The 20,812-nt window shown below is 45.4% G+C and overlaps 1 protein-coding gene across 1 annotated transcript in view; it reads left to right on the top strand.

Annotated features, from left to right (window-relative positions):
- LOC137284170 (E3 ubiquitin-protein ligase RBBP6-like) overlaps positions 1-18,956 on the top strand; it is a 32,372-nt gene extending 13,416 nt beyond the window's left edge. The window contains exons 10-18 of the mRNA XM_067815889.1: positions 10,129-10,207; positions 10,322-10,376; positions 10,799-10,910; positions 11,225-11,448; positions 12,586-12,748; positions 13,069-13,179; positions 13,630-14,364; positions 15,163-16,401; positions 16,936-18,956. Coding sequence (XP_067671990.1) covers positions 10,129-10,207; positions 10,322-10,376; positions 10,799-10,910; positions 11,225-11,448; positions 12,586-12,748; positions 13,069-13,179; positions 13,630-14,364; positions 15,163-16,401; positions 16,936-17,839 — 3,622 coding nt within the window. The 3' untranslated portion in view covers positions 17,840-18,956. The remainder of the gene's footprint in view (positions 1-10,128; positions 10,208-10,321; positions 10,377-10,798; positions 10,911-11,224; positions 11,449-12,585; positions 12,749-13,068; positions 13,180-13,629; positions 14,365-15,162; positions 16,402-16,935) is intronic.
- The last annotated feature ends 1,856 nt before the right edge of the window (positions 18,957-20,812 follow it).

Consider the following 20,812-nt stretch of genomic DNA (forward strand, 5'->3'; position numbering starts at 1 on the left):
TCAGCGAAAGTTCCTCACCCTTGGTGCCCGGATTGTGCGTCTCTAGCCTGCTCTTTTGACGGACGCTGCCAGTACTGCGAGTCGTTATTGGTGGCGGATTTCAAGACTTTATTGCGGCTAAGAAGAAGCTTTTTGCACAGCAGTAGAGAAGGATGTCGTCTCAAGCGTGGTCGTTGGGATCTCTGCCGGACGACCCTGACTTACAACCACCTTCAGCGACTGTGCCGACGCCTGGGATGGGGCGTTCGTCCGTGACGCCTGTATGCTGTATGCCCCGGAACCACCTCGCCTGGATTACATCGTGGATCTGTTTTCATCCAGATGCCTTGTCTCATCCGGAAGTCCAGAGGTCCCTGCGCTCCCTGCTGACGCCCGGTGCTGCTGCGATGCCAGCGTCTATCCCGACACCAGCACCTATGCCGACACCAGCGCCTGTGCTTACGCCAGTGCCTATACCTACGTCAGCGCCTATCCCGACACCAGCGTTTATGTCTACACCATCGCCTGTGCTTCCGCCAGCACCTATGCCTGCGCCAGCGCCTATGCCTACGTCAGCGCCTATCCCGACACCAGCGTTTATGTCTACACCATCGCCTGTACTTACTCCAGCACCTATGCCTGCGCCAGCGCCTATCCTGACGTCAGCGCTTATCCCGTCACCAGCGTTTATGTCTACACCATCGCCTGTGCTTACGCCAGTGCCTATCCGGACGTCAGCGCTTATCCCGACACCAGCGCCTATGCCGACGCCGGACCCTGTGCCAGCGCCAGCGCCTGCGCCTTACCGTACACCCAGGGTGTTGCATACGTTGTCCAGGGAAGAGGTTTTGCACGACAGTTGGATGAAGGGCGATCTCGGCGCAGATCACGCTCCAGGTTCCCTGGGAGTTGGTGATCCTGTACCCTCCACAGTAGTCTTTGTCGGCGCTCTCGGTCAAGCTCACGGTCCCCGCGTCGCCCTTTTGAATGAGGACTCTCGCTTTACTACCAGGTGAAGACGTTGCTTGCAATCCCAGTCCATATCACCTCGGTGCTCCTCCAGATCTCGGCGTTTGCGGTAGCCGGAACCACCTTGAATCCCGTCCAAGGAATCTGCTGCTCATGCATCGACTTCGTCTTCTACACTGTGGCGTGATTCGAATCCCGTGTCCTGGGAGGACCGGGAGGAACAGATTTTTTTGCCCGGACTTCGACGAGGAGGCAGGAGACGACGGCGACGGTGATGGCACTTAACTACCCTTATCAGTTGTCTTCGAGTGGACTGCCCTTCGCCTTCGGTTGATTCCAGCAACCTTGCAGCAATTCATTTATCGCCGGAGCTACTCATCCCGCTGTTGTTAAATGCGGTCTTTGCGAAATTGTCATCTAATCCGAATTTCAAGCGTGTAAGTCCAGGAAGTCAGATTACAAGATACACAGCCTGGTTTTCGCGAACAGCGTGGCTGTCCTGGGTGAATCTCTGTAGCAGTTATTGGGCTCCTCGCAGCACTCTTACAGAGTGCAGGATTCTAAGCGGGTGGCATTGAAGACTGAACTCAAGCAAATGTTTAAGCCGTTTTCTGCGCTGGCGTCAGCTACATCGGCGGCGGCGATGGACTGGTCTGAAGACAACGCCTCGAGGATCAATCACCTTACCAGGTATTCCTATGCCGGTAGGCGGGAGACTGGGTGTCCTTTGGAGGGACTGGTCGCATCCTCGAAGATCCTTACGTTACAGTTTGTCTACATAAGCCTCAAGCGGAGAAAGTTTTCTTTCACTTGCTTTACTCATTTGGTCACGAAGATTCTTCGAGACAACAACTAAGTGCCACGTCTAACTACACCTCGTGATTACAAGAGAGGACGGCATTTATCCTCGGGGAAAAATTGCCAACACATCTACCTGGAAAGCTATTGTCTACTTCAGTTTCAAGCGGCGGAACAGTTTTCGCACGCTTTACTCATTTACACACGTGCTCGCCAAACAGCATGGTTACGGTCAAGCCTACAGGCTAGCAAGGAAACACCGTTTACAAGATTTCATGATGATCAGTTATGTGCTACACCGGTGACGTCACGTCTACATTTTGATTGGTCCCCGAGAGACAACGCCCTGCAAAGGATCCCAGGGTCGTTACATCTACTATCTGATTGGTCATCGAGGGACAACGCCCTGCGCAGAATGTGTTGTTTTATTCTAGTGTTAGCAAGTTGTCTGCAGTGACTTACAGTCATTTTACGATGGGAAGATGTCGTTTACACTCTAGACTAGCAGTCTACAGCAGCATTGGATGCCTCTAGTCGGCATAGAGATCCTCTAACATTAGTCTGAACGCTGCCTGTCAGGAGGCATGCAGCGATGTATGGCAGTTTCTGATCGGACAGACAGCCAGCTTTAAATAGACTTCATTGAAATGTCAACACATTCATAATAAACAGCGTGGTCGTTCTGAAGTCAAATAATGACGCATTCTTCACGGCATACAAGCTTTTCTTGAGAGAGATGGACTTCATTATCAGGCTGTTAAGTCAGCTTGGATGACTTGAGGATCTAACTCCGCGGGATTTAATTCATCACATCGCCGTCCCAGGTTCGGGAGTCAAAGTTCAAGGCGATGTTATACACAAGCTGTACTCTGCCCGTTGTCACTGTGTCAGTGATAATGTCTACTCGATTTGCTCACTTCACCTCAGGATATGATCAGACGTAGACGTCCACTATTACGTCTATGACAGGGATCATGATTTCAAGACAGGTTTACGACATTGGACGTCTCGACACCACACCCGTGGTAGACGCGCTGGTCAATGTTTGCGTAGGAACTTACACATTTGAGCCGTCATTCAACAACCATCTTTAGGTAGACACGTCTCTCCAAGGATTGAGTGCCTATCTAGTCAAGGAGGAGTGCCTATCTAGTCAAGGAGGTTGCAGCAGGATTCTGGAAGAGTGGAGATCTATCTCTTCACATCACCCAGTTGAAGATGAAAGCGGTGATGCATGTCTATCATTGGTTGACAGCACCGAGAGACAAGCTACTGATGATCCTTACGGACAACTCTATGGTAGCCTTCTTGGTAATCAAGGGTCAAGGAGGCCTCGACCTCTACTACACTTCTTGTCGTTTCTACCCTTCGACGTGGTCGAGTCAGATCCTCCAAATAAAAGTATCTCTCATACCAGGAGCCTGCATCTTCATGGCAGACGCCTTATCTCGCCCCCTACGTATTTCACCAACAGAGAATATTGTGTGTCGAAACACTTTCATATAATCAGCTTCTAGAGTGGGACCAATTGCTGTACCATCCTCACAATCGGACACTGCACCTGGATCCGCCGCAATTTCATCTTTGTGCCTGGACCATCTGTGAAGTCTTGAGGGCCAAGGGGTACTCATCTCAAGTGGCGAAGTTAATCGCCCTGGAGCACAGGATTTCCACTCAGTGGACCTGCAGGCGTGGACGATTGATGTGATGTCCCTGTCGTGGGAAGGTCTGGACGCTTACTCATTTCCACCATCAGCCCTTCTCACAGAAGTGGTGACCAAGGTCAAGCAGACTCAGAACCTGCGACTGCCTTTGGTCGCGCCTTGGTGGCCAGCCAGGCCATGCTTCCCCGACCTGCGTCTTCTCACCAGCAGAGAGTCGTACCAGCTTCCAGATTAGTTACGTCTGCTTTGACATCCGCACAGTCGGCAGCTTCATCTGGACCCGCTGAGATTTCATCTTCACGGTTGGGTCATCTGCAGAAGGCATTGAGAGTTAAGGGCTAGTGAGTGGCAAGCGTCCTAGCTTGTGTGCATCGTATGTCCGCTAGGTCCTTATATGACGACAAGTGACGCTCATTGGAGAGTTTTTGTGTTCAAGACCGCAAGATCCTATGACAGCTTCTCCACAGTTTTTTAGCGAACTTCCTCCTGTTCCTGCATAACTGCAAGCATCTTAGAGGCAGTACTTTGGGGACTTATCTGTCGGCTTTGAACTCCTTCTTGGCGATTAAAGCGGATAAACAGATTTCCAAGATACCACAGCTTATTGCGCTACTCAAGCCTTTCAAATTGGAGGACCAGAAAGTTAAGCTTCATCCTCCAGCTTGGGACCTCAACATCGTCCTACAACATCTTAGAGGACCTCTGTATGAGCCGTATGAGAGGAAGCCTCCTTCATGTATTTCGTCTAAAAGACGGTCTTCCTTCTAGCGTTGGCTACTGCGGCTAGAGTTAGTGAAATTCATGCCCTGGACGTCACACATGTTCGCTTTGAGCAGTCAAGGCATGGACAAGCCTCCTTGGGTCTCCTATGGGATTTTGTGGCCAAGAATCAGCTTCCTGGACAGCCAGACAGGCTGTTCTCCATTCCTCCTGCATCTTCAGTCTTGGGACAACATGCCTTAGAGGAGGTGCGACTGTGTCTCGTTCGAGCCCTCAGATGTTACATCCGGAAGTTGGCTTCTAAGAGACGTTCCCGTAAAAGAATGTTCATCCCACTTTCGACTACCTGCAAGGGGAGGTGAACAGGAACACAGTCGACTTATGGCTTCGATCTACGATCCTGACGGTTTTTGATGCCAAGCATCTACCTCATCCGGTGGCGAACAACCCACACGAGATCAGAGCGTTGGCATCTACCTTGGCCCTCCATAGTAATTGCACAGTGCCACGAACTATGGAAGGCTGTATGCTGTATGCCCCGGAACCACCTCGCCTGGATTACATCGTGGATCTGTTTTCATCCAGATGCCTTGTCTCATCCGGAAGTCCAGAGGTCCCTGCGCTCCCTGCTGACGCCCGGTGCTGCTGCGATGCCAGCGTCTATCCCGACACCAGCACCTATGCCGACACCAGCGCCTGTGCTTACGCCAGTGCCTATACCTACGTCAGCGCCTATCCCGACACCAGCGTTTATGTCTACACCATCGCCTGTGCTTCCGCCAGCACCTATGCCTGCGCCAGCGCCTATGCCTACGTCAGCGCCTATCCCGACACCAGCGTTTATGTCTACACCATCGCCTGTACTTACTCCAGCACCTATGCCTGCGCCAGCGCCTATCCTGACGTCAGCGCTTATCCCGTCACCAGCGTTTATGTCTACACCATCGCCTGTGCTTACACCAGTGCCTATCCGGACGTCAGCGCTTATCCCGACACCAGCGCCTATGCCGACGCCGGACCCTGTGCCAGCGCCAGCGCCTGCGCCTTACCGTACACCCAGGGTGTTGCATACGTTGTCCAGGGAAGAGGTTTTGCACGACAGTTGGATGAAGGGCGATCTCGGCGCAGATCACGCTCCAGGTTCCCTGGGAGTTGGTGATCCTGTACCCTCCACAGTAGTCTTTGTCGGCGCTCTCGGTCAAGCTCACGGTCCCCGCGTCGCCCTTTTGAATGAGGACTCTCGCTTTACTACCAGGTGAAGACGTTGCTTGCAATCCCAGTCCATATCACCTCGGTGCTCCTCCAGATCTCGGCGTTTGCGGTAGCCGGAACCACCTTGAATCCCGTCCAAGGAATCTGCTGCTCATGCATCGACTTCGTCTTCTACACTGTGGCGTGATTCGAATCCCGTGTCCTGGGAGGACCGGGAGGAACAGATTTTTTTGCCCGGACTTCGACGAGGAGGCAGGAGACGACGGCGACGGTGATGGCACTTAACTACCCTTATCAGTTGTCTTCGAGTGGACTGCCCTTCGCCTTCGGTTGATTCCAGCAACCTTGCAGCAATTCATTTATCGCCGGAGCTACTCATCCCGCTGTTGTTAAATGCGGTCTTTGCGAAATTGTCATCTAATCCGAATTTCAAGCGTGTAAGTCCAGGAAGTCAGATTACAAGATACACAGCCTGGTTTTCGCAAACAGCGTGGCTGTCCTGGGTGAATCTCTGTAGCAGTTATTGGGCTCCTCGCAGCACTCTTACAGAGTGCAGGATTCTAAGCGGGTGGCATTGAAGACTGAACTCAAGCAAATGTTTAAGCCGTTTTCTGCGCTGGCGTCAGCTACATCGGCGGCGGCGATGGACTGGTCTGAAGACAACGCCTCGAGGATCAATCACCTTACCAGGTATTCCTATGCCGGTAGGCGGGAGACTGGGTGTCCTTTGGAGGGACTGGTCGCATCCTCGAAGATCCTTACGTTACAGTTTGTCTACATAAGCCTCAAGCGGAGAAAGTTTTCTTTCACTTGCTTTACTCATTTGGTCACGAAGATTCTTCGAGACAACAACTAAGTGCCACGTCTAACTACACCTCGTGATTACAAGAGAGGACGGCATTTATCCTCGGGGAAAAATTGCCAACACATCTACCTGGAAAGCTATTGTCTACTTCAGTTTCAAGCGGCGGAACAGTTTTCGCATGCTTTACTCATTTACACACGTGCTCGCCAAACAGCATGGTTACGGTCAAGCCTACAGGCTAGCAAGGAAACACCGTTTACAAGATTTCATGATGATCAGTTATGTGCTACACCGGTGACGTCACGTCTACATTTTGATTGGTCCCCGAGAGACAACGCCCTGCAAAGGATCCCAGGGTCGTTACATCTACTATCTGATTGGTCATCGAGGGACAACGCCCTGCGCAGAATGTGTTGTTTTATTCTAGTGTTAGCAAGTTGTCTGCAGTGACTTACAGTCATTTTACGATGGGAAGATGTCGTTTACACTCTAGACTAGCAGTCTACAGCAGCATTGGATGCCTCTAGTCGGCATAGAGATCCTCTAACATTAGTCTGAACGCTGCCTGTCAGGAGGCATGCAGCGATGTATGGCAGTTTCTGATCGGACAGACAGCCAGCTTTAAATAGACTTCATTGAAATGTCAACACATTCATAATAAACAGCGTGGTCGTTCTGAAGTCAAATAATGACGCATTCTTCACGGCATACAAGCTTTTCTTGAGAGAGATGGACTTCATTATCAGGCTGTTAAGTCAGCTTGGATGACTTGAGGATCTAACTCCGCGGGATTTAATTCATCACATCGCCGTCCCAGGTTCGGGAGTCAAAGTTCAAGGCGATGTTATACACAAGCTGTACTCTGCCCGTTGTCACTGTGTCAGTGATAATGTCTACTCGATTTGCTCACTTCACCTCAGGATATGATCAGACGTAGACGTCCACTATTACGTCTATGACAGGGATCATGATTTCAAGACAGGTTTACGACATTGGACGTCTCGACACCACACCCGTGGTAGACGCGCTGGTCAATGTTTGCGTAGGAACTTACACATTTGAGCCGTCATTCAACAACCATCTTTAGGTAGACACGTCTCTCCAAGGATTGAGTGCCTATCTAGTCAAGGAGGAGTGCCTATCTAGTCAAGGAGGTTGCAGCAGGATTCTGGAAGAGTGGAGATCTATCTCTTCACATCACCCAGTTGAAGATGAAAGCGGTGATGCATGTCTATCATTGGTTGACAGCACCGAGAGACAAGCTACTGATGATCCTTACGGACAACTCTATGGTAGCCTTCTTGGTAATCAAGGGTCAAGGAGGCCTCGACCTCTACTACACTTCTTGTCGTTTCTACCCTTCGACGTGGTCGAGTCAGATCCTCCAAATAAAAGTATCTCTCATACCAGGAGCCTGCATCTTCATGGCAGACGCCTTATCTCGCCCCCTACGTATTTCACCAACAGAGAATATTGTGTGTCGAAACACTTTCATATAATCAGCTTCTAGAGTGGGACCAATTGCTGTACCATCCTCACAATCGGACACTGCACCTGGATCCGCCGCAATTTCATCTTTGTGCCTGGACCATCTGTGAAGTCTTGAGGGCCAAGGGGTACTCATCTCAAGTGGCGAAGTTAATCGCCCCGGAGCACAGGATTTCCACTCAGTGGACCTGCAGGCGTGGACGATTGATGTGATGTCCCTGTCGTGGGAAGGTCTGGACGCTTACTCATTTCCACCATCAGCCCTTCTCACAGAAGTGGTGACCAAGGTCAAGCAGACTCAGAACCTGCGACTGCCTTTGGTCGCGCCTTGGTGGCCAGCCAGGCCATGCTTCCCCGACCTGCGTCTTCTCACCAGCAGAGAGTCGTACCAGCTTCCAGATTAGTTACGTCTGCTTTGACATTCGCACAGTCGGCAGCTTCATCTGGACCCGCTGAGATTTCATCTTCACGGTTGGGTCATCTGCAGAAGGCATTGAGAGTTAAGGGCTAGTGAGTGGCAAGCGTCCTAGCTTGTGTGCATCGTATGTCCGCTAGGTCCTTATATGACGACAAGTGACGCTCATTGGAGAGTTTTTGTGTTCAAGACCGCAAGATCCTATGACAGCTTCTCCACAGTTTTTTAGCGAACTTCCTCCTGTTCCTGCATAACTGCAAGCATCTTAGAGGCAGTACTTTGGGGACTTATCTGTCGGCTTTGAACTCCTTCTTGGCGATTAAAGCGGATAAACAGATTTCCAAGATACCACAGCTTATTGCGCTACTCAAGCCTTTCAAATTGGAGGACCAGAAAGTTAAGCTTCATCCTCCAGCTTGGGACCTCAACATCGTCCTACAACATCTTAGAGGACCTCTGTATGAGCCGTATGAGAGGAAGCCTCCTTCATGTATTTCGTCTAAAAGACGGTCTTCCTTCTAGCGTTGGCTACTGCGGCTAGAGTTAGTGAAATTCATGCCCTGGACGTCACACATGTTCGCTTTGAGCAGTCAAGGCATGGACAAGCCTCCTTGGGTCTCCTATGGGATTTTGTGGCCAAGAATCAGCTTCCTGGACAGCCAGACAGGCTGTTCTCCATTCCTCCTGCATCTTCAGTCTTGGGACAACATGCCTTAGAGGAGGTGCGACTGTGTCTCGTTCGAGCCCTCAGATGTTACATCCGGAAGTTGGCTTCTAAGAGACGTTCCCGTAAAAGAATGTTCATCCCACTTTCGACTACCTGCAAGGGGAGGTGAACAGGAACACAGTCGACTTATGGCTTCGATCTACGATCCTGACGGTTTTTGATGCCAAGCATCTACCTCATCCGGTGGCGAACAACCCACACGAGATCAGAGCGTTGGCATCTACCTTGGCCCTCCATAGTAATTGCACAGTGCCACGAACTATGGAAGGCTGCTTTTGGAAGTGGTCTACTGTCTTCGCTTCCCACTACCTGGGGGACTTGGCAGTTGAGGACATGGAGGGACTACAGTCCGTTGGTGGTTGCCCAGCAACTTACCCGGCCGGCCGCCCTTTAGGTAATAACACTGTTTCTTACCGTTGGTCTTAAGATTAACCTCACCTTCAGGGTGCGTCGGTTTTTTCTTTGGAGTTCCCTAGGGTTACTCTTTGTCCTGCTTCCAGGTTTGTCCTGTGACTGTTGACATGGGTCTCCCAGGTTCTCCTAATGCATGTGCACTGGTTGCTGAGGGATGGTCCTCTGGAGTCCACACCACCATCCATCTGTCGAAGCCATATGCATAAGACCTATGGTAAGGTAAGTTAAAAATTTATTAAAATCTAAATATTTTAGATATTTAAATACTTACCTTACCATAGGGCGGTGACTCCCTCCCAACGCTGGATGCTCCTCCCCACTCTGGACTCTTCGGACCTTCCTGTTGCCAGTAAAAGTGATTTTTGGATTGTTCGCGCTTGCGCGAGTGGGGAGATCACGTCACTTCCGTGACTACATTCGTAGATTACATGAGGTAGCCATCTAGGGAATGGCGAATCAACGACTGTCTGATCTCTTCTAGCGAAGCTTGAGGTAATATGCATAAGACCTATGGTAAGGTAAGTATTTAAATATCTAAAATATTTAGATTTTAATAATATCACATTTAACCAAAAATTTGTGATCCTCCACATACACATATAGATAAGAAGTAACACAATTTCACATAACACACATGAAAAATTGGGTTATATTAGTATTCAAGCTTTTGTGAAAAACAGTTGAGTGAGTCCAGTTTTATGCTACAAAAAGCAATATTCCAGCAACATCACGGTGGAGGAAACCAGAAATGGACTTCACACATTGTACACATATGGGGAATTGAACTCGGATCTTTGATGTGACAAGCTAACCCTTTAACCACTTGACTACCCCACTACACTTAATGTGCAAGAAGTAGTATGTTTTGTTTTCTGAGGTGTTTCATTGAGCTGTTGTCACACTTTCAGAAACTGTAATTTAATGATTTTTTATCCAGTCTGTCACCTGGTGAGCACCCATCTACTCCCACCAGAGATGAGAATTCCCAGTCTGCTGCGTCTGATGATGAACCTCGGGTAAGCAAACATTGAAACTCTCGGGAAAACTCTTTTTGAATTGATGATATAACTACCATCTAAGAATGAGTGTTGAATTGCCTTGATCACTCTAATTATGTTTATGTGTTGCAGGGTATGGCAGTGCAGGTTGTGGGAACCAGAATTGGTAACTCCATACAGCTGACAGGTAAGGATCATTTATAGTGGCCTGGATTTGGATTTCTAAGCTCATTAGAATTGTTCGGAGCTTCCGAAAGTGGTGGTGACAGAAACCTAATAGCATAGACTTAGTAACATCTCAGATTACCCTTAAATTTGTTTCTTGGTCAGTCCCGGGGATTGTGTTTTTTCCAAAGTTAGAAATACGTAAATGCTGTGGCTTTATTTCCACGGCAAGATAACATGTGTTTAAAACACAGGATTATATTTTACTTTTTTTAATTTTTGGTAAAATTCATGCCTATTCGTGGACCACTCATTTAGATGAGTTTCTGGGTGGCTGACCCTCATCGACTTCTGTCTAGTGGATGCTTTAAACGCAACTCCTTGTAACATTTGTATTATGTAATGTGGAATAGTTTGCAACATTTCCTCAAATCTGTTTCACAGCATCAGATACCAGCAACGATTTTGATCGTGGTACCAGTCACAGGAGGGGCAGGCATTATGATGGTAGAGACGACAGGGACAGAAAATATAACCGACATGACAGACCAGACCAGTGAGTTATTCATGGACACTAGTATACTATTTAGGACAATTATTTCTATTACCATAATGTTTTTACAACCATCATAGCCGTTTTACTTATAAACACAAATATTTGTTAGAGTAAGATTATTGATGATATTTTCCTAACGAAACAATATCAGTTAGGAGAGCAGATAAGACTGACAGATGATTTTGCTAAAATATTGGTTGAAGTGATGTTAGTTTCATGAACTCCCTCTGTCCTAATGTTATGAAACCATGTTATGTCACATCTAATCGAACATCACAATATTGTTTGGTGACAACCTTCCTTATGTGTCACAGCTTTTCAAGGAAGGACAACTACCACAGAGGCAACTATGATCATCAACCCCTCCCCAGGGAAGCAACAGCTGGCCCTCCAGGCCCCCTTACCCATATCCCTCCAGTGAAAAGTGAACCCACCCCCTTCCCACCCTTCCCTGGTCATCCTGGCCATCCTGCACCACCCCCATCTATGAATGTCCCTCCCCCAGGGTTTGGGATGCCACCGAGGATACCTCCAACAGGTTAGTTTCAATGTTGCCAATTTAATTAATAGTGATCTGCCACACTGTGATTACACGATGCCATTTAGAAAGTGGTCAAATGCAACATATGTCATATTTGGGATTTCTCTTTCTTAGTAAAGTACAAATTCTAGTACTTTTTTTTGGTTGAGTCCCATCCGAGATTTGAACCCGCACCTTCAGGGTCGGGCACCTAATCGCCAACACACAAAGTCGGATGCCTAACCTCCTCAGCCACCGCAACTTCCACAAAAATGAAAGTCTGACAACTGGTGGTCTAGACTGCGTACTTTGTGTACCCCTCTGATGAGTGTAAGTTGGCACGGCTCCCACAGCCGAAAGCTATGATTACATGATGCCATTTAGAAAGTGGGCAAATGCAACACATGTCATGTTTGGGATTTCACTTTCTTAGTAAAGTACAAATTCTAGTACTTTTTTTGGTCAAATGTCAAGTTATGTTCCTTTGATGCTCCAAATATAGTAAGGACAAAATGAGAAAAATATCCATGTAGAAACAATTTTTTTAAAGAGTTTTATGCTTTAAGAACAGGTGACATTGTTAGCCATGTCCAGAATGTGAAAGTGATTGCTTGGTATTTGACTGCCTTTCACAGTGATAAACAAACAAACTTATGTTTGTTCGACATCCTCAGTGCTTCAGAGTCATGGAATATTCCTTTTTAAATTTTAATCCCACACAATGCAGGGGGTATTAAAATGGACTGTCTGCGCATCCGTGCTCAACACTGCTTCAACACTGCTTCAACAAGCTTGACACAAAGATAGGTCTTGTGGTGTAAAAGTGCCTTTGGGTTTTTTGTGGATTTCTGAATAAAATTATTTCTGGCTTTCTCATGGCCACAGTTTGGGCATCAACTGAATTTGGTGACAGTGCTCCTCTCTGGAGTAGAACTAACAAACCTTAATAATCACAACTTCATGAAGGGTGTATTACCATTGATAGGGATATTGATGACATTATGCTCTTGTGTTAATTGAAACATACATGAGATATACTGAGTGCAAGTTTCTCCAAGCAAGGGATGATTTCTCTGAGTGTATTCTTGACTGTTTTCTTTTTATGCATTGCATGTGCATTACTCAAATTTTCAAATGTGTTGTATGTTTTGACAGGACCCCCACCAGCCCCTATCCCAGTCCTGGGCCACTCATCAGGAGGGTTCCCCCCAAATGTTTACCCCTCGTCAGGAATACCCCCTAGCTTCCCTCCTCCATTGAAGCCCCTCTCAGAGGCTGAGTTCTACAAGGAGAAGGCCAGACTCCTGCAGCAAAGTTTGTAAGTATCTGTGCTGAACTTGTTCTTCCTCAGTGTGAACTCACAAACAAAGAAATGTCCGAAAATGTTCCATTCAGAAATTCCATTTTGTACTGAGAAAACATTGCCAGTATATATGTCAGAACGGTCCTCATTAAAAGGAGTTAAATTTGTTCACTTACTGGAAGTAAATGCTTCAGTTTGTGGCTAAATACGTTCTGATTACTATTCCAAACTGGCCTGTTGTCTATTTATCCCAGTCATTCAGACTGTCAGGGACAAGTGTTAGAAGATTTATGTTATTTTGACTGATACTACACAGAAAGTTTTGTTTGTTTCAGGCCTGTGGCAGCCCCAAGACCTCGCCGTGACATGATGGATGACTTTACCCAGGAGTTGCTGGCATATAGCAAAGATCAGAGGAGAAGGAAAATTAGCAGATCAAAGTCCAGGTGAATATAGGCAATATTACCAACTTAACAGAAATGTCAGATCTGGTCAGGCCTCTGTTGTTATTATTACTGAATATGAGCATCAAAGTGTTACCGCCTTGCTATGCCTTTGTCATGTTAATAAACAGTTGTAATTTTTAAAGGATTGATTGTGTTTTCAGTTTCCTCCCTTTGACAAGGCTGCATTACTTTCAACGCCATGCGACATGATAAATTTTGTTTCTGTTTGTTAGCACAGTGAGGAGTCCCCAACTTGGTGACTTGGTTGATTGTGTTGTACTAGGATGGTGTTGATAGTTGTCACAATAGCAGTGACTAGATACTCTGGTCAGATGGTCAGACTACTACTAGTGTGGTGTTAAAGAACAACTAAAACAAAACATTTCCCAACTAATTTCGTTCTAATCTTGAAGATGTATTTGGCTTCATATCAGTGCATATTTATTTCAGAACAAAATCAAAATCCAGATCACGTTCAAGATCTAGAAGTATTGCAAGAAAAATCAGAAGATCCCACTCGAGGTCCCGGTCAAAATCTTGGGTTCGGTCCAGGTCAAGATCCAGATCACGATCAAGGTCCAGAAATAGGAAGTTGTCGCGGTCCAGATCAAGGTCACTAAGACGTTCAAGATCCAGATCTTTGCGGAGCAGACTTAGATCGAGGACTCGGTCTAGGACCAGAAGTCCAAGGCGGTCTCGGTCTCGGTCTCCTCGTTTAAGATCTCGAACAAGATCACCTCGATCAAGGACCAGGAGTCCAAGATCAAGACCATATACCAGGTCAAGGACTAGATCAAGGTCACGTTCTCGCCCAAGATACAGATCTTATACAAGATCAAGATCTCGATCGTTCTCACGCTCTCCACGATATTCCAGATCTCGTTCAAGGAGTCCATATAGGCGTCGCTCTCCATATTATCGCAGATCTCGATCGGCATCACGTCCACGGTCACCCATTAGGACCTCACCAAGAAGACTTCCTGTGGGTCGCAATCGCTGGTCCCCTCCACCATTCCGTAATTACAGAGAACCAGAGGCTCCTCCTCCACCCCCAGGAGAGACTGGACCTCCGCCATTGATGGGACTTCCCATGAGGCGATTCTCGCCACCACCATCACTACCAGACAGATATGGCTACAACCCTTATGCTGACCGAGGAATGCCACCTGATCCATATTATAATAAGTGAGTACATTGATATATTGATAGTTAATAAAGTTTGCACTCTACCATGTATTTAGTGTTGACATGAAAAGTCATGCACAATACACCTAAGCCAGTGATGGGACTTAGCCATGCCTTTTGGGCTGATAAATGTTACAGGTTGTTCAGCTTGACTTGAGCTACTCTACATATGCATGACATGGGAGGTCAGACAGCACAAGCAGCTGGTCAAGTTAACTTCATTAAATAGGGGAGCTTGCTGCCTAAAAGCCTGAATAGGAAACATTAAGCCATCTGCTGCTAGTTGTTTAAAGAAAGTTAGCATATTGCTGACGATTTCTCGACACTGAGACATCAAATACTGACTTGGTGTCGACTGCTCAGACATGTCATCAATCACCCGACAAAGGCGTGCCCCTTTACAATGATAGACCCAACCAGTTGTGACACGGTCATGCAATGCATTAGTATTCACTTAATCAGGTCAGATTGAACAACCTGTAATAGTATTTCGTTTCCTCTGAAGCGCAAAGTTTGGTAGAGGTCTTGTTTTGTCAAGAATCAGGTAGCCAAATGTTTAAAGTATCTCAAAGCATCCGCTTGTCATGCCGAAAATCCAGGTTCGATCCCTTACATGGGTACAACGTGTGAAGCCCATTTCTGGTATCTCCCTACCTTGATATTGCTGGAATATTGCTAAAAGCAAGGGGGGTGGGAGATTTGTGATCGTTATGTTTTTATTTGTTGTCATGTTTGAAAACCTTTTCATGGACTCACTCAAAACATGATTTTATGTTTTTGTGTGTGTTATTTTTTCAGCTTTAATCATCGACCATACGAAGAGAACTATAATGAATTCTTCAGGTTTGGTATGGGTCCACCTCCAGGAGGAATGCCAAATTATGATGGAGGTGGCTATATGGGTAACATGACTCGCGACCCACGGGCCAAGTCTCCACGCAGGAGGGGTAGGAGTCCAGCAAGGGGGGGAAGGGGCAGACGCAACATGAGAAATCCTGATTTCAGGAGAGAAAGGAATCCAGACTATGGAAATCTGGAGTTTGAAAACCAGGATCAGCAAGATGTCAAGAAAGGTAATCGATCTCAGGAATTTAATAAACGAGATGACAGTTCTCAGGATGGTAAGTCAACTGATAAGCGCCGTGATTTGAATAGAAAAACAAGGGACAAGGGAAAAAGGGATGAGAAGAAGGATAAGAAAGATGGAAAAGATAATAAGGAGAATGCAGATGGCAAGGCAAAGAAGGATGTTGTTAGGAAAGAGAAGGATGCTCGTCAAAAAAGTATTGATCAGAAGGAGGTTAAAAAGATTAAAAAGAAGCCTTGGAAAGATGGATCTGACAGTGATTCAGCAGTAGCTGGACAAAACAGAACCAAAAAAAGTAATCTTATTGAAATCAAAATTGAAGCCTCTATTCCAGAGGATCCTGAAAAATCAAATAGTAGAGAGAGTAGTAAGAGTCAGAAAGAACCAGTACCCAAGAAATCTGAAAAGAGCAAGTCTGAAAATGAAACATCTGTGAGCAAGAAAATAGGTACTTTAAAGACAAAGGTGGTGAAAAGGCCAGAGAGAACGGGCTCAGCTAAAGAGAAACCTGATACTGAGAAACCTAGGAAAATAAAAACAGAGAAGCCTGGAACTGACAGTGGAAATCAATCGGACAATATGCCAGGTAAATTAAGAGTTAAAACCAAGAAAAAGAAATTGCCAAAGCCATCATCTGGGCCAGAGTCGGAAGGAAATGGCAAGTCTGACGGATCAGCAGAGAAAATGAAGAAGAAGAGAATGACACCAGACATCACGGAGGACATACCAGAAGAGGACCTTGAAAGTCCAGCCAAACGGATGAAACTGGATGAAGATGTGAATGATTCTTGGAGTGAGCAGCAGTTGTCCACCGAACGAAAGTCACCCAGAGATGAGGAGACAGTGCCTGTTGTTGAGCTGTCCAAGTGGGAGAGGGAAGACTACGAAGAACACTCAGCTAGTCCAGCCAGGAAGGTCAAGCGAAGCAATGAAAGGAAGCCCTTACCAAAGTATGTACTTTTTGCACACTTAGAATTTCATCTTTGCCAGCTCCCCTTTGTATGGAAGGGGTGCTAGCAAAGTTGAAAGTAAGAAGTAAATGAAAAGGTGGTTGCCTGAGTTTAAAGTGAGAAGTGTCTTGAAGATATGTTCACTAAGTGATAATATGGCAGAATTGATCTATGTACCCAAAAAAGATGTGCCTTGGTGCTTCATTGCTGCTGTTTTGAGTGGTAAGACAGAAAGATTAGGGAACAGTGTTCTGTTAACATTGAGTTTAGAAACATGTTCTAAATAACAGGACACAATCTGCCTTGTCTTCTGACAATGGGTTTGAATCTAGGTTGACCCTGATTCAGGTTTGTCTCTGCCAAAGTTGAAAAAAAAACTAATATATAACCCCCAGTCAAAGCTTTGGGCTTTCCTTCACATCAAGCTGATACACTATATGATATATAATATAACATAAGGTGACTGACATACTTTTCAAAGCAGTTTTTAACTATGTGAAATTGGCTAGCAGAACTTTTATCTTGTTTCTCCAGATCAGTCATTGAGAGTGCTGAAAAGGTTTTGTCCCAGAAACCAATGCGACCAACTTCTGTAGCTTCTGCTGTGTCAGCACCGGTAGCATCAAAACCACATCGGCGTGTGTATCTGGAGGATGAGCCAAAGGCATCTGATGATGACGACCGTAAAGTTATGAATAAACAGAAATCAATAGAAATCACAATATCTCAGGCAGAGAAGGGTGATCTGAGAACCAAGCCTGACCGAAGGGATCGCGAGGATCGCAGGGTGGATAGGAAGTCTAGTGTTACCCAAATGCGGTCAGATGATGACAGGAAGGGTTCCAGAAATGGTTCAGTTGGAAGTATTAAGGACAGGCTTGGGAAGCGGGAAGGGACTCATTATGATAAGGGAAGTGGGGATAGAAATCGGCGTCAGTTGGAGAGGACTGACAGCAGAGAGGAAGAACAGGGTAGGGGAGGGAAGGGCGACAGGGAGGTGATACGTAAAGAGAGTCGGGACTCCAGGCCCCATGGTGCTAGTCAGGAGAGGTCAGAACATCGGACAAAAGATGTTGGACAAGATTCTGAAAAAGAAGGGAAATCGGAGAAGAGTGGCAAACTTGTTGATCGTAAAGAATCTATGATTGACGAGGCAACATTTGAACCAGATTATGATGAAGCTGACACTGATTCTGATAATGCATCAACAGGTGAGGATCAGGCTAAGAATGCAGAGGACAGTGGTAATGACTCATCAAATGATGAGGACGAAGAAGATGATGACAGCAGCCCAACAAAGAAGAAGGACAGAGATGGAGAAGATAAAAAGCATAAGAAAAGCAAACATAAGAAACATAAGCACAAACATAAGCACAAGCATAAACATAAGAAAAGGAAACACAAGAAACATAAGGAAGGGAAAGAAAAGGAAAGATAGATGCTACCATATCCAGAAAAGTGATATGACATGATTGATGACAAACCTATTGTGAAAAGATTGAGGTTATAGTAGGTGTCACTATAATGCTGACACATTTAATGAAAACCTGGGGGCATTGTAATTTAAAACTGATGCGAGGATTTGGTTTTGAGGATTGGATGAATTAAAAAATTAATTGTGTTCCTTATATGCTATTCATTGAAGCATTAGTAAAACCTTGGCCAAGGGGGCATTACCAGTACATTAAGTAATGCTTAGGTTTGATTCCCGATAATGCATATTTTGAAAAACTGTACTACATTAAGAAAACTTGCATCACTTGCATCACTTAGTTGTGAAAGTGAAAGTGAAATGTTGTTCACTATGGTATGTTTCATGCTTGCAATTCAAAACTAATCATGGTTGTGCAGAAAGCAGAAAAATGGATCAGATTGCCAGATTTGAAGAATCTTTGTGAAGGCTTCACATATGGATTCGCATATACTGGACAAAAAAGGATATTTGTAAATTTTTAAATCATGATTAATGATGTATTTATTCATTGACATACTGATAACATATCAGTCATAAAAATAACCAATATCCCTCACTTGTTTTGCCAAGTATATTCTAAAATAACAAGGGGTTTATACTCTTCAAAACAGTGTATTGAGGAAATAATTTGTTGGGAGGGAATGTAAATTTGTTTACAGGTAAGTAAAATGTGGGAAATGTAGGTAACACTTTTGTTCATTTTGCTTTAATAAAAGGTGCACTCTGCAACATTTCTTCCAAGTATCCCATTCAGGCTTGGTTTGGTCTATCAGTTCTGATTTTGAAGATTGAAATGTTTTGTGACATAAACATTTATTTAATTCAACATCCTGTTAAGATCACGATTTGAAAAGCTTCTCTGTAGCAGTTTGGTGCATTTTCTCAATAAAGCATATTTATTTGTATTGAGAAGTTTGATTTTTTGCTTACGTTTTGTACAGAGAGTATTACTTTAAAATAGTATATGTATATTTTGTAAATATTTGAGAGGCAGATCGTGATGTGTAAAAATCTGAGAGTGAGATATGCTTTGATTGTATGTAACTCCAGAGAGGACAATAAAAGAGAGATGATCTTTTAATTATGTCTTTGTGTTGTGTGTGCCGATATGAGATGGACTGACAGAAGCTGAACATGAGTGATGTGTCAGATGTTATCACAAATGTATATTGAACATAACGGCATGTGTGCAACGTTGCGATTCTGCGGTAGCCAGTGCTGAACCCATCCACTGCCCGACAGAACATCATGCCATGTAACAAAGTGGTTTGAAGGAGAAAGTTAGATCAGTGCCAACATTATTGATCGTCCGGCCTTTGCCTACGGACAACCTAACTTGACAAAACACGCCCTGCTCTTAACCCGACGGTCATAGCTGGCACGCCGAGGATTATGGTCGACCTGGTATTTCAAACACGGTCGCAACTGACACCCATACAGCTGTGATATAGCCAAGTGCCGCGTTAAACACCTAAACATCAGTAAACAAAGTGCTGCGTTCACCCCACAAACGCATTCATTCTAAAAGTGAATACTTATGAATTTAACTTTGTCGGATGTACAAACCACTCCATTTTCTTAGGGACATTTGTAATTTGGGAACCCATGCTTGCCATAAAAGGTGACTATGCTTGTCGTAAGAGGCGACTAACGGGATCGGGTGGTCAGACTAGCTGACTTGGTTGACACATGTCATCGGTTCCCAATTGCGCAGATCGATGCTCATGTTGTTGATCACTGGATTGTCTGGTCCAGACTCGATTATTTACAGACCGTCGCCATATAGCTGGAATATTGCTAAGTGTGACGTAAAACTAAACTCGCTCGTTCGTTGTAATTTGGGAATATGGTCATATTTGTCAGGATCACAAGTGTAACTTGCGTGTCACGTTAGTTCCCGACAGCGTGTTCCTTCTTCCAATAAAAATAACTGGATTGTCAGGTCCAGCCTCGATCATTTACAAGTAGTCATACAGCTTCAAATTTGTGTGCAGTTGAAACACAAGCAGATTAATGTAAGCAAAGACGTATATTCACAAGATTGGAAGCCCCCACTGACAGCCTGAGGCTTCCAATCCTGTGAATATACGTCTTTGATATAAGATTGCAAATACATGTATTTTAATTGTGCATGTGGGTGTTTTCCGCTGCTGTCAATGATGTTTGAATGCTGTATTTATGCAATAGGTCTGGGCTTCCTTGCGATTAGTATATTTTACAAAGAACGTTTTCAGTCGAAACCATGGCGAGGCATCTCAGACTTGGATGGGGAGCGTACATATTCAGTATTGTAAACCTAAAGTTACTCTGTTCTGTAATCTGATTGGTTGAAAAACATGATCAAATGGTATTAGATCCCCGGAAACTGCAAGACTATTCAATGCGTACTGACACGTAGAAACATCGCAAACAATTGTTTTGTTGTGTCATCAACAGTGGCGACATCATTCAATTACGGGAATATATCATTTGAAACCTCCGGCTCACGCCGTCGGTTCCAAGTGTATTCCCGTGCTTCAAATACTCAATAACACCTGGACATTGGCCAACACATGATGTTTATCTCCTGTAAACAAAAAAGTAAACTAAAGGGTTTTACTGTCTGCACTCGTTCACATCGAGTACGGGTACAGCGGTGAAGTGTCATCAGCTGGCCGTTTCATCTGGTTCCATTCTGACTTTACGTCACAATATGATTTGAATGACGTCACCACTGCGGATGACGCAACAAAACAATTGTTTGCGATGTTTCTACCTTTTTATACGCAGCGAATAGTCTTGCAATTTCCGGTAATCAAATCCCATTTGATCATGTTTTTCAACCAATCAGATTACAGAACATAGTGACTTTACAATTAGGAGATAAACATCATGTGTTGGCCAATTTCCGGGTGTTATTGGGTATTTGAAGCACGGGAATGCATTTGGAACCGACGG

This window comes from Haliotis asinina, chromosome 5 (genome assembly GCF_037392515.1).
Source record: "Haliotis asinina isolate JCU_RB_2024 chromosome 5, JCU_Hal_asi_v2, whole genome shotgun sequence".
NCBI lineage: Eukaryota > Metazoa > Mollusca > Gastropoda > Lepetellida > Haliotidae > Haliotis > Haliotis asinina.